This window comes from Melospiza melodia, chromosome 2, assembly GCF_035770615.1.
Source record: "Melospiza melodia melodia isolate bMelMel2 chromosome 2, bMelMel2.pri, whole genome shotgun sequence".
Lineage (NCBI taxonomy): Eukaryota > Metazoa > Chordata > Aves > Passeriformes > Passerellidae > Melospiza > Melospiza melodia.
In genome coordinates this window covers 78,788,748-78,803,522 of record NC_086195.1, presented here as the reverse complement: position 1 = coordinate 78,803,522, position 14,775 = coordinate 78,788,748, and the positions used below count along the sequence as shown (strand labels likewise).

The 14,775-nt window shown below is 40.0% G+C and overlaps 1 protein-coding gene across 2 annotated transcripts; it reads left to right on the top strand.

Moving 5' to 3' along the window:
• Positions 1-166: 166 nt before the first annotated feature.
• POGLUT3 (protein O-glucosyltransferase 3) lies at positions 167-14,436 on the top strand. 2 transcript variants are annotated; one of them, XM_063148970.1, is made up of 9 exons: positions 270-389; positions 4,614-4,711; positions 5,118-5,315; positions 5,693-5,979; positions 6,744-6,960; positions 8,287-8,483; positions 9,465-9,659; positions 10,680-10,784; positions 11,611-14,436. In XM_063148970.1, the coding sequence occupies exons 3-9, from the start codon at positions 5,219-5,221 to the stop codon at positions 11,734-11,736; spliced, it is 1,224 nt and encodes a 407-aa protein (XP_063005040.1). In that variant the 5' UTR covers positions 270-389; positions 4,614-4,711; positions 5,118-5,218; the 3' UTR covers positions 11,737-14,436. The 2 variants fall into 2 exon arrangements, with proteins under 2 accessions (XP_063005038.1, XP_063005040.1); XM_063148968.1 differs by lacking the exon at positions 4,614-4,711 and having other exon boundaries at positions 167-389.
• Positions 14,437-14,775: the final 339 nt, after the last annotated feature.

The window sequence follows — 14,775 nt, the reverse complement described above, 5'->3', positions numbered from 1 at the left end:
AATCAGCCGCCCGGGGAAAGCCCGGCCCTCAGCTCTCCTCCCTCAGGCTCTGCCCGGCCCCGGCGCCGTGGGGCCGCCCCGCGGGGCGGGGAGCGGGCGGGGGCCGCGCAGGGCCCGAGGAGGCCCCGGACCCCTCCGAGCGGGTGCGACAGGGGTCGGTGGGGCGATGGGGGGCCGCGGGCTGCTGCTGCTGCCAGTGCTGCTGCTGCTGGGCGCCGCGGGGCCGCTGCTGCAGCCGGCGGAGTCGGCGGACCCCGGGGACCCCGTCAGCGCCGAGAGGAGCCTGGCGTGGGGCCCCGGGCTGGAAGCGGGGGTCACCGTCCCCGTGCGGTACTTCTACATCCAGGCGGTCAGCGCGGCCGGACGGAACTTCTCCCGCTCCCCGCCAGGTACCGTTCGTGTGCTCCGGGGCGGGCAGGGGCAGGAATGGAGACCCTAGCCCGGGCCGCGGTTTCGCCGCAGAACCTGGCTGGAGGTGCCCAGCCCTTGCCCTCTTCCCCTCTTCTTTGCTTCCCTCCTTCCTTTCCCCGTTCCGTGTGGTGGCTGTGCCCCCGCACCCGGTCCCGCAGCGCCCGGGACAGGCGGGATGGCAAGAGAAGCACATGGTCCCAGGCTCATTTCTTCTGGTGCTGCCCAGTGCCTCCTCTGCTCTCACCAGTAGTCTGCTCTAAACAGTTTGGAATTTACTGTAAAAAACCGTAAGCTCAGAAAGAACCAGTCTTCCTGGAGCTAGTGGACGTAGATTCCCAGTGCACAGCTGGGAAGTGGTAGCGTAATTACTTTTAATGCTGCACACACACCAGTTGCTTAAAATTTGTGTCTCAGTCAGCAGAGCCTCTGGGCTCTGTTATCCTACTGCTGTTCCGTTAAGGAGTAATTTTCATTTTTGTTTACTCAGCACAAGCACAAACCATCCCACGACACTTCTCCTGAGGGTGGGAATTGGGCTCGTTCTTGCAGGCCAGTGGTATGATGCCAGTCAGCTGTTTGCTGCTGCAAGTTAACTCCACACACTCTGTATTAATAGTTTAAATTTGAAATAAAAATTACTTTGGTGTCACAGACTTCATAATGAAGATAACCCTGAGATAGCCCCAGAGGAAATCCTGTGTTGCTAATTTACATAGGGTAGAAGCTATTTAATTTGCTGTGTATTATTTACTGTTCACAGAGATGGTACTGAGCGGGCAGCTACCAAGTATGCATGGCCTCTTCATGTCTTGTTAGTTAGAAAGCTGCTGCTTGCAGAATTAAGGAGCAGCCATATATTATACAGGGGATGTCTTCAGTCTGACAGGAGTGTGGATACTTCAGATATTTCAGGTCTGGGCTTTCTCCATCTGCTGTTGCAGCTTGGTGCTGGATGTCAGCACAGTTTGTAATTGCAGTCCAGAATGCGACTGCACTGTGGGGTGGAGGCTGACAGCAGCTGCACAGGGAGAGCCCTGGGTTCAAACAACAGGTTGGGAAAGGTGAAAAGGCGTGAAGTTCAGTTGGATTCTCATGCTAGTGTAAGTCCTCCAAGATAAACTGGGAGGACATGGGTACTGAGACCTAGTTTTGATTGCAGTGTGTTCGTGTGTGTTCGTATTTATGTTAATAAATTCAGTGTCCCAGGAAAGTTTCCAAGTCCCAATGCCATCTGGCATGGAGTGATCTCCATTCATCCCGTGACCTGCTGTGGCCTCCAGTCAAAGACAGAGCATGAGTGCTGCCAGCAGGGAAGAGCTTCTGCCTCGGCCTGTGCTAGCTGCTGTCCCATGCCAAGAACTGTTTAGGAGGGTGCCAAGCATCCTTAAAAAAATTAGTGGTAGAGTTGATCATATTCAGTGCATGAGCACTGTTTAAAGTATTCATAGAGACCCTGGGTATAAACTTCTGTTCTTTAATGATTTAAAATGTTCAAGTCTGTAAAACATCATTAAGAATTATAACAATATTCATTCAGGCACCACTCTCCAACATAAACTAAAAACATCTCAAAATATACCTGTGGAGATAGCAAAAAATTGACATTATCACCCCCACTGTGAAACAGGAACACTGTGATCAGAGCAGCAGAACCACAGTTAAGGCATCACATTTGTGAAATGTGTCCAAATCTATTACATTGTTTTTTATGTGCATTAGAATTTTGGTTAAGTGGGTCAGGACTTACTGGGATCCATTATAAAACTTGTGTAGCATAATAAGTAGATTTTAAATGCAGAATTGTTTTCTGAATATCTAGTCTGTTCACCAGAATTGATATGCACCATTGCACATTACACTGGAATTTCAGCCCAGAGGCTGTAACTGTTTTACCTGCCTTTGTAGGAGGTTGTTGAATGATGCAGAATTCATTGTTTCCCTAGAAAAATTATTTCAGAGATTAAGAAAATCCCTGCTGAAAACACAGAACTTTCTTTTAGTGTAAACTGCATAGATTTTTTTTCCTTTGGCTACTTGGATAAGCCTTATCCTTCTTTTCTGCTGGGTTTTATCCTAGATTTAACAATTGCCAACCATGTCTACTATTGACCGTGATGAAATCAGCTATTAACTGTTGCTCAGATGATCTCTGATGATCTGTTCAGATTATCTGTTGATCAGGTGATACTGTGCTAATAAATATTTTTCAAGGCCTCCCAGATACTCTTGTAGGTTTCACCAAATGCTTTCAAAGAGCAGGGCATGCTTCTTCCAGCTCTCATTGCAGTGCTGCCAAACAGTTGTACATTTCAGTTCACTCACCTTCATACCTGGGCACTGCAGGACCTCCCTTTGGTGACCACAATCCCTGGGCTTTTGTGACGGTCACACACAAGGCCTGTATTTGTTTATTACTGGATGTATGCTCTTGCATCCAGCTCTCTGAAAGTATAGGCTAATAATTTGTGTGTCCCTTTAGTGAGTCCGTCGATTTTGTGATTTCCATCTGTGAAAGTAACCAGCAACAATTCTAGTAAAACAGTTGAATCAAAAAATCTGCAGATCTTTTAATTTCTCTTCTGCATACATGTCAGAAATAGGGTGACTAGGATTTTTTTGTTCTTCTCTAGCAATTTGCCTAAATTCAGTATCTTGTTACTTTTTCTCTTTCCCTCCATTTCGTCACTTGTTCCTCCATGCATGGCATACCTCTTTTGCAAGCTGCACAGAAGAAAAAAATGCATAAAGCAGGTGTCATTACCTGGATTACCTAAAGTATCCCATTTTGACTGTGTCTATATTTTAGTGTCTCTTCAGTGCTGGGAAATTATTTTGTACTCAAAATGCTCTCCCAGACATGATTTCAGGGTAACAGAGAAGTAGTAGCACTGCTGATTCATCAAGGACACATTTTTCTTTTTTAATTCCTTTGGGCTGAGAGAAACAAAAAAAACAGGAGTGAAAGTACCATGGTAACTTCCTCCAAATAAAAAATAAAAATCAGCAAAAAGTTGTCATGATTAAGTATACCATGGAGGCTTTGGCCCCATTACACAATCAATGTTGTAAATTACAAACAAGAAGTCTGTTTCCTCCAATGAATTATTTGTACTTACATGAGACACTCAGTCTCGTTTTTCTTCCCCTTCACTTTCAGTGGAGTTAGCTTTTTCCCATAGAGCTTTGTTATCAGTCACTTCCCTTATCAAATGATTCCTGTGTCCAAGTGCCATCAGCTAAACCCAACATATCCTTTGGGCAGATCAAGGGCTCCATGTCTAGAGCAGGACGTACATAACCAGCAGGGGTAAAGACTCACTTAGGTATTTCCTGTAGGTCAGGACAAGGATATAAAATTCAGTAATATTTGACTTCTGATTTCACAATATTCACTAATTTTTATGATGGCTGAAAACGTAATTTTCTTCAGTGGGAAATCACTATACCCAGTAAAAATGCTGTTTAATAAAAGGGGTACAAGGAGACAAAGATGTGATACCAACAAGAAACAGTTGTCTGTGAACCTCATGACATGCTCTGGATTTGAATGCTTCTTCATCCAAATAATACTAGGTGATAGTCACCTAGGGGGAGGGTACTTGGTTGAAGTCAGCTACTTTCAAGCAAGTTTGTGACTTGCAGTGACCTTTAGAGGCAGAGATGTTCATTCCTTCGGGAGAGTAATTTAATCTGAATATTCTTGCACAGTACTTGACTTGAATCCAATTTTAAGACCCAGTGATCTAAGGAAGACATGATTAATCATTAAAAGACTGGTACTTACCACATCAGTGTATTTATCTGTGGATGCAAAATATAACTTTGACATCTCAACCATTTAGTGCTGTTGGGACATATTCAGATTTTAGTTACATCTTGATTTTTTCTGGATTTTTTCAGTTTCATTTATTTCTGTATATTACTTGGTGGTAGCATTGTATTTGTTTGGTTCATAATGCTTAGACTGTCACACTTAGTGAATAATTTGTCCCCCTCCTTTTTTTTAATTAATAAAGTTGGCAATGACCACTTGTGATAGAACTAAAGACTATAACAGATTTATTTTTTTGCATACTCATATTGTTCATAAATTATTCCATATCTTAGTGCATTAATGATGAAATGCCAGTGATCTTTAAGCACAGGTCAGACAGATGTCCAGGGAACATCTCTATTATCATTCTCTTATCACTGCTTTTCAGTAGCTGGATCTTTAAATGTTCAAGACAGTCAGCAGCAGCCCAAAGCTGAACAATTTGTATGTGACTCCTGCATGCTGCAACTGCCTTTCCACAAGCTGGCAAGTATTCTTTTCTCCTGTTACTTTCACTTGGTTTCCTGTCTTTCTTACTCTAGAGGAAATTATTGTTCCTCAGAGCACTAACTTGAAAACTTAGAATAAAACCTGATCTTAGCTTCAAAATACTGTTAGCTTTTCCTTCTGTCTTATAATCAAATATTTAACTTTCTATCTACACCTGCAGGTTTTCCATTTAGAGGTGTGCAATGACTAAGAATATTTGGTAGGGTGATATTTCATCACTGGAAACTAGTTTTACCAACTTGGTATAATTAAAAAATTGTACTGAAAAATAAATTAAATTCCGTGGTTTTAATTCAGTGGAGTTTGCTCCTTACCTTTATTTACTAGATGTAATTCTAATAGCTTAAAGTGATTTTGTCTGGTTTTATTTTCCTCTTGCCAGGAAGAACACAGTTTAAAGTGGTAATTAAAGCACTTTCTCCAAAAGAAGTCACCAGAATTTACACGCCTCGGCCTTTGGATAGAAATGATGGTACATTCCTTATGCGTTATCGGATGTATGGAAGTGTCACAAAAGGCCTGAAAATTGAGATACTTTATGGTGATCAGCATGTGGCTCAATCACCTTATATTTTGAAAGGTAAGGGTATTTTTTGTTATAATGTAATGTGTCAAAGTTCTGAATTAGGGTATATTTCAAACTGCAGTACGTGGGCTGTGGTAGCTGTGGACAGCTCAAACAGTTCTGAGTGCCCCGTGTGCTTGGCAGGTTCACAGAAATGGACCTTTATTTAGCAAAATATTTTCACCCTGATAACACAGAGTCTTGTATTTCTGAAAAGAGAAGAATGTTGCTGTTTTTTCAGTTACACTGCAAAATTCCAGAAATTACAGGAAGGATGATTTCTTAGGAAAACTGTAGAAAGCATGGTATAAAAATGCCAAGCCACTGTAATGTATAAATTATGTGTGCTGTAGAATCATGAATACAGACTCTGGGTGCTTTGTTTTCCACAGAACCAGTTTATCATGAATACTGTGACTGTCCTGTGGAAGACCCTGAGGTCTGGCAGGACATGATGTCCTGTCCATCCCAAGAGCCTCAGATTACAAAAGACTTCATTTCATTTCCCACCATTGACCTGCAGCGAATGCTCAAGGAAATCCCAGCCAGGTTCAGCCAAACAGGAGGTGCTATTGTCCATTACACTATCCTGGATAATCACATCTACCGGCGCTCCCTAGGGAAGTACACAGACTTCAAAATGTTCTCCGATGAAATGTTCCTGTCACTGGCCAGGAAGGTACTGCTTTGGATCATGTCACATATTAAGGCAATATCACAGAACCACAGAGTGCTTGGGGTGGGAGGGGACCTCTGGAGCACATCTAGTCCAACTCCCCAGCCGAAGCAGGTTCACCCAGAACTGGTTGCACAGGATCATCTCCAGGGTGGGTTTTGACTATCCACAGCCTGTTTGAGCAGTCTGTTTCATGGCCCCATCTTCCTCACAACAAGGAAGTTTTCCCTCATATTCAAATGGCACTTCCTGTGTTTAAGTATGTGCTTGTCTCCCCTTGTCCTGTTGCTGAGCACCATTGGAAAGAGTCTGGCCCCATCCTCTTGACAGCTGCCCTTAAGACATTTGTGAGCATTGACAAGATCCCCTCTCAGTCATCTCTTATCCAGGCTAAATATATTTAAATATGGCAGTACTGCAATTGTTGTCATATCTTCACATGTATAATTCCTGAAGCAAGATTTGACATTCCATCAAGACAACACTGGGTGTTAGGAGTAATGTGTGGGGGCTGCTCCTGGCAGTAATGGAAATGCTTGGAAAGCTCCAAGGGCTAAGGCCCAACTGGGAGCTGTTTCCTGGCCTCTGGGTGTTCCTTTCAAACTTGCTTGCAGGGAAAAAGCTTGGAATTCATGCATTAAGCACAGCTAAATCTATGAACTATCCAGTAGGTGCACTGAGTGCATGACAAGAGAGAACTGATGCATAGATATAAGAGTGACAGACAGCTTCTCTGTGTTATTATCCTTTCTTGGGTACACATCTAGGTTCGTCTTCCTGACGTGGAGTTTTATCTCAATGTTGGAGACTGGCCAGTTGAGCACAGGAAGGTTAATGATACACCTGGGCCTCTACCTGTCATCTCCTGGTGTGGCTCTGTGGATTCCAGAGATATCATCCTGCCAACATATGATGTAACCCACTCGACTCTGGAAACTCTGCGTGGAGTCACCAATGATCTCCTTTCCATTCAAGGGAATACAGGTGAGTTACACTGGGGGTTTAAAAAGAATTTGTGATTTCCATCAAAAAAGCTAGTTGCATTCAAATGTGTTGAAGTCTTCAGTTCAAAGTGCCCTGGGAAATCTCTGAATACAAGCAGCTTAGGCTTTACAGATTGCAAACACTTCTCAACACTGCCACTAAGGTGGTGTATCATTCAGAACCAAAATTTAGGAAGTCCAGATCGCAATAAATGTGAATTTGACATTAAAGGTATCCAGAAGATGCCTACTGTGACCTGGCAAAGGAAAACTAAATGTAATTAAAAGGCCTTTCTCCTCAGTCAAGGGCTCAAATATGTTTCTTCTAATCAAACAGTAACCCTTTTCCTGACTGTTGTGGCCCAGTGTTCTGTTTACAAAAACTTAATTTGAATCCTGAAAGAAGTAAGCTGATACTATGCTGCAGCCTCTTTCAAATTAGAAAACATTGTCTATATGAAGAAATACCTCAGAGTAAGATCTCTTGAATTGCTTTTCTGGCTTTGAAAAAGGAGTCAGCTTTACTGACAGGTGTCTTCCTCCCCCTCAGGAAATTAAAGAATATTTAGGGATCAAACAAATGGCATAAGCAATACCTCAGGAGTAAAACTGGAGTGGAAAGTTACTTCTTTTTATTTAATTAGTTCTCAGTTCCTCTTTTCTTTATTAGTTTTAAAATTAAATATTTCAATTAAATGATCAGTTAGAGGCATTCTGTGTTTACTGATTTAGTACAGCTGCTTTTCCAATTAGGAGACAGTAAGAGACTACTCCATTTAGTAGGTGCTCTAGGGAAATTTTCAGAAGAAAGGTGAGGAAGGACATAGTTAATGCAGTAAGCAGAGATTAAGTCTTTCAGACTCTTGCTAAGTGTTGAGAAGACACAACATAGCCATTTCTTTTCTTTTTTAAGGCATCATTAAATGGTTCTTCAAGGACCTAACTAAATTTCTGGGTAACAGAGGTGGATTTTACTAAAGAAATTAGGTTTTTGTGGCAGGCTTTATGGCTGGAGAATTGCTTTAATTATTAGCATTTTTCTTACGTATTTTATTATAATCCCTTAGGTAGCTTTCAAAATAGTTGAAGTTATTGAAATACAAAATTGTTGAGTGGAAAAGCAATTCTCCAATTTTCCTTGTATGAGTTTCCCATCCCAAAATTCAAACCAGAATTGTGAGTTCAATCCTGTGATTAATAAGTGGTTGCCTGTCCTACCATGTCTCCAAATGTAATACCACTGTCAAACCAAGTTCTTTATTTGCCTTGAACAGATCCTGAACATTTCACTGCTGTTTGCTTTTGTCTTGTCACTCACTGCTCATAGGCCCCTTCTGGGACAACAAAACTGAGAGGGCTTTATTCAGAGGTCGAGACAGCCGAGAAGAACGTCTCCATCTTGTCAAGTTATCCAAGGAAAATCCAGAACTACTAGATGCTGGAATAACTGGATATTTCTTCTTCAGAGAAAAAGAAAAAGAACTGGGGAAGGCTCAGCTGATGGGCTTTTTTGACTTCTTTAAGGTAGTACTAAAATTATAGTTTCTGATTAATTTTGAAATTTATTATTTCAAATAATTAATTTCAGCTGAAAAGAAAGCGTATTTTTGTTAATTCTTTTCAGTAAACAAAACAATTATGCTGCTATAGTAGCACAGGTCCATGCAGAGTAGATAAAGCACCTGTAATCCATGTCCTAGTATGACACACTTGTAGAGGAAGCCAAGAAAGACCTTAGTGAGGCATCTTGGCTTATGTTTTTGTTTTAGTAGACTGAGAAATTGGATTTCTCACCATCAGGGTTTCTTTGATTTGGGGTAAATATGAAAACAATGGACACAATTTACAGCCATTTCAAGTACACTATGGATATCTGAAAGAGTCTTTATAGTAACAAATTAGAAAAATAGATGAGTATTTTTGTTGTACTTTAACATACAAGTTCTACTGCAAGAGAAATAAAAAAAATAAAGGGAACAGAATCCTGTGTAAAGTCATTACAATATATAGCAATTGAAATTCTGTTCTGAAGTTCAGTATTTCAGAAATGCTGTACCAGCCAAGAACATCTGCCAAAGCATGACATTCATGGTTATTTCTAGTATTATGTTTCAGCTTATTTTATATAATAATATGTTTCAGGTTATTCTATATAATAAGGTTGTCAGAATAAATTTACTGTTTGAATTGAAGTATAGATTAGTTTTATTTCCTTCCCTGCTGTAGCCCTTGCTCTATCCCAGGACACTTCAATAGGACACCCATCAGGCAGCTCATGTGACACAAAGGTTCTTGTCTGTCAGCCTCCAGTTGAAAACAAATCCTTTTTCCATTATATTATCCAGAAGACCATGAAACTACACGTGCTTAACATTGAAATGAGTTTGAAGATGAAAATGAATAAACATGATTACTTCTTGCCTGTTAAAATAATAATTTATGCGGTCATTGTTCCCATTCTGACACAAAACATTTCACCTTTTTTCCTCTCTCTTCATACTGTAGTACAAATACCAAGTGAATGTAGATGGCACCGTAGCAGCTTACAGGTTTCCATACCTCTTGCTGGGTGACAGCCTGGTATTGAAGCAAGACTCCCAGTACTATGAACACTTTTATATTGGATTAAAACCTTGGAAACATTATATTCCAGTTAAGAGAAACTTAGAGGACTTGCTAGAGAAAATAAAATGGGCTAAGGTAAGTTCCATTATTGATTCAAGTCCAAAGTGATAAACAAACGTAAACAATTTATCTTAATAGTCTCTTCTTTTGTATTTACGCACACACATATATATATATATTGCATGAATGCTGTTGAGATCCTGGTATAAAGGAAGTACATTTTGTTGTTAGTATAAAATGGGAAGGCCTTATTTGAAATAACCATCTCTATTTAGGGCAATACTTAAGTGTTCATTTTAAGTATGGGCAGAAGAGTTCATGAGTCAGAGCCTTAGCATACTGACTAAGGTAATTGTGAAAGAAACAACCAGATTCCTAGATACTACTTAATTAATGCTATAGCTTTTTTAGGCCCTGACTAGAGCAGAAGTTACTGCATGTTCTGTTTGAATGTACAAAAAATTGCTGCTCTCTGTAATGTGCTCAGAGTGGGAGGCTGGGATCCTGTAAGCAAACAGATAAATTCTGTGATAGAAAACACCATTTGTGCTTTAAGTCAAAGTGCTGTTAAAGTTAAAAAAACATATGAAGAGTTTCTTTTCTGAGAGTACTGTAATTCTACCTCAGGAATCAGAGGAGAGTGCTAAAAGCTTTGCAACATAGACCTAAAAAGCTTGAGAATAAATACATGAATTCATGCACTTTTTTTAAAAAAGAAGACATTGAATTCCATTGCATTGGAGAGGACAAGAGATGTGGTTTTGACCTCTGTAAAACTAAGTAGATCTGGGAGGTATCAGAACTGATTTTGAAGAAGCTTGAGGCTTGGACAAAATGGTGGAGCAGTAATCAATTGAGTTTTCAAAATTGTAAAGTTAGTCATGAAAGTTGTTATTGATAGCCCTAAGGTAGCAGTAGTGACGATAAAAGCAATCCAGTATTTTTAAACAAATCTGCAATTTTAATAATGCCTTTGCAATCTACCAGTAATTGTAGTTAATTTTGCAGATTTGAATAACCCATTTAATAAAACTTCTAATGCTAGGCAGGCTTTGAGTTGCTCTGTTATTCATTTGTTTCATCTGAATTTTCAAGGAGAATGATGAGGAAGCAAGAAAAATTGCTAAACAAGGACAACTAACAGCAAGAGAATTACTTCAGCCTCACAGGTTTTACTGCTACTATTATAAAGTGCTCCAGGTGAGTACAATAGATCACTTTATTACTCTCCCCCCAGCTGCTACTGATGCTATAAATTTCATATTCAGTCCTTACTTAAATCACTAGCAGACATATTATTCATAGATCAGTGTGAAGAGCTTTGCTAAACCCTTCTTCTTAATTAAAGAATCTACCTGACATAATGGTTATTTTACAGAATCAGGAATTTTTTTTTGCCCCCATCCCCAGTCAGCCCTGTTTTCATTGTCACTTGGTATTTGGTTTCCAGTAGGTCTCTGTAGGAGAAAATCTGTATATCCACTTTTCTTCCTTTTTCCCTTCATACTTCTGAGCTACTCTACTACAAAATAATGAATAAATGGAAAAGAAGTTCCAGAAGTGTGACTAGTAGAGTGTAGGGGATGAAGCAGGCCCAGTAGTCATTTCTTCCTTAGAAAATGCAAATCTCTAGTGAACAAAGTTTCTCCTCTCTGAAAGTATCTTTTTCCTATACTGCTGTGCACTTAGATGTCAGCTTCACCAGCCACAGGTTAACACGAAAGATGGAACTGTTCAGTGAACAAAAATGACATTTTTATGCATTATCTGTGTAAAGTGGTTAGGCACAGATGATGACAATATCCAAGTTACCATAATAATAGGCAGAAACATGACAGAGGTTTTCAGAGGCAATGTAGCCCATTAGTAGGTGTGTTGCAAAGACACCTTGTGCAGAGGCTGTGAACAATGGCATAAGGAGCCTGGATAAAGGTAGGCTTCTGAGTGGAAGGGAGGAGGAAAATTCTGCTTCTTGAATTATATGTTGGTGCTTACAGCATTCTTAAATGTTGTTTACATATTTCAGAAATATGCCGAACGCCAAGCCAGCAAACCTGAAATACGGGATGGAATGGAACTTGTACCTCAGCCTGATGACAGGGACTCAGTGTGCACTTGCCACAGAAAAAAGCCTTTAAGGGAAGATCTATAACTGTACTGGACGGAGAAAATTACCCACATAAAATGCAGGAATAGGAATTAAGCTGTGAAATCTAAGACTCTTATGCAGTACCAGGCATTCTTAGTTATGTATTCTTGTATTTTCATACCATTTTTCCTGCTCATTCTGATCTACAGTGTTGGTTCTCACAGTTTTGGCTCCATGACCACCACCAGACAGACAGTGAGCCTGCAGTGGGGAGTGTCTGGGGGATTTGTTTGATGTACTGCATCATAAGGAAGCAGAGCACAGAGCTGCTCATGTTCCAGATGGGACCTATTTACCAAAGTTTTGTGAGGAACTAGTCGCTGCAAAAGATCTTGCCATGAGTCAGTGCAAGTTATTCTAAAGGAGCGTTTGTGATACATTGAAACAGTGTTATGATTTCTTCATAAAGTTTACCTCAGTGTTAGATTGTTTCTTGTATGCAAAACAATTTTTGAACTAGACAAAGAAAATGAATATTTGAGATTTACAGATAGCAGATCTGGTCATGCTTTCAGATTGTTTTGTGGTTTATGACAGGTAACAGACAACATGATATAATGCTCATCAATTTTAGAGGAAAATGGAGAGCAGGGGGAGAGATTAGAAAAATGTGTTTATAAGCATCATGTCTGTGAATCACCAGAATTAAATATTGCTTTAAAACAGACTCTCTAGCTGTCACGGTGCCTTGGGTGCCAAGTCACCACTCTGAAAACATGTTCCCTTCCTGTGACTGTCTGTACATGTAGTCACAGTTCCACAAAAGGACTGGGGAATTTCATGCCGTGGGAAACACTGGTATCTTAGTTCAGCAATACCATCCACAGTATTCTGGACTACGTGAAATCTGAAATTTGTTTTAGATTTAGCAGAGTTTTAGATCAGCTTGGTTTAATTATTTTGTAATAGTCTAGGAGTTAGAGTCCATGTAAAGCAACTGGGAAGCTGGTTGTCCTCCTTGGTTTAATTCAAGGCCATTTTTTCCAGAGGGTGCCTTAGCTCCAGACTGGGCAAGAGGTTTTCAGGTCTTCTGCCAAAGTTCCTGTGCAGCCATGAACATTGCAGCTAGCAATGCAAAATTCACAAGGGCAGAAGGATCTGGTCATACCTTTGTGATAAAGTCTGCCTTTGGATGGGGCAGAAGAGGAATCCTAGTGCTGGGTACAACTCCAAATACCTCTGTTGATTTTTGTCCAAGTTTGTCTACTTCAAAATGCATAAATAGTTCTGGAAGGAGACACCATTACTGAGACCAGTGCCCACAAGCACCCATTTCTGTGTTTCCATCTTGGCTAATGCAGCCTGCCTGAGCAGCTCCTGACTCACTACAGGCAAATAAAAGCTTTCATGGATACTGAATTCTCCCTACACTAAAAAAAATGGAGATGTCTGCAAGACAGTAGACTTGTCTGATTGATTTGGTGCACTACACACCATGCAGGCTTCATTCTTGGTTCTACACTGCAAATTGCATAAAATTTCTGCATTAGAGCAGGAAGAAAGGCAGTATGCTAAATATGGAAAGAACTTTGTCTTTCTAAAGAGGTCAGTGCAACTGTCCATCAGTCATTTATTATATTATGCCAGTTAAGAAATAAACCTGTATCATGTTGCTCTACCCATAATCCTCTTTGTTCTGGTTCTAACACTCATATTTATAGTGGTTGTGTTTTTATTTAGCATGAAAACCAGTCCTAGAACTTCAGTCTATAAATATGTGTTCAACTCATCTGACATAAAGTTTTCTACATCGAAGTTCAGCAACAGGGTTCCATTGCTGAAGCTGACACTCAGGACTGAGTCTGTGCTCTCCTTTTGTTCCATGTGCACAGTCATTTTTACTGTATTACATGATCTTATTTTGGGAAATTACCTGTTATGCCACGTGCTTTTTGTATTCACCAGTGTTTATGGAGGTGGTGCACTCAGCAAAGGCAAGTGAGCATAAAAGATGGTTGAAAAACAAAGTGTTCCACATATTTCAAATCAAGAGTCCAAAAGTGATTCATTTGTATTTTTTAAAATGAGAGAGAATAGGGGGAGTCATGACGCATACTTCACGGTTCTTTGGAAATACCTATGTAGGAAAACTTGCCTAGCTTGAAACAGAAGTCTTTCAAACTGAAAGAAGAATCAGATAAAATTTAAATTATAAATAAATGTGAATATTTTATCCTTCCTTTCTTCCCTCATAAAAAGGGGAAGAAACTGTTCTTAATTCTTCTCTGCCAAAAAAAGTCCTTTCTCTTGTAACAAGTATCACTTCAAAGACTAGTTTCTCAACAGAGTGCCTTACAGTTGCTTTCATAACTCACAGCAAGAAATATCCTGAAAAATATGACTGTACTAATCTTCTTGCTCTAGTTGAAAAATAGTAGAGAGATGGTGGAACTTTTACTACAAGTCCATATTAATTTGAGAGAATCTGGTTCACTTTACAGCTATAGCTCTTCCAAAGGTAAAAGAAGGTAAGGCAAGGTCTCTCTTCTTTCCATTGGTGCTGCTGTATGCAATTTAAATTGTAATGAAGAACAATCGTAACAAGTGCCCCACCAGGCCAGAAAAGATGTCAGATCTATGTGAGTTTGCTGAGAGGATGATACCCATCAGCCTGGTGTGTTACAGGAAATGATAAATACTGAATAAAACCTGGTTTTGCATGTGAAGTGTAATACATACATTAAATAGAATTTTCAAGTGGCATACATAGACTGGACTTTGTATTATTCTGTCGTATTTCTTGAACAGTGACTGTTCAAAGGTGTAGAAATCTCTTGTTGGTGGTAATTTTGGAAAATTGCTGCCATACCACAGTACTAAATTTTGCTCTAGTAATTTCAGTTTTTAAATAGAGAATAAAACCTGTTTTTGTCAGGGATTTACCAGTGATGACAGAGGCAGGTTTGTTTGTTTGAAATAGTATATAGTTTACAATAATGTATAGTCCCAGGGCCAATGTTTTCAAGCACAGGCATCTGCAGAGGAGGGGCTTCACATCCATTAATGTTGGGAAGGCAGAGTCTTTACTAAGATTCTTTATTT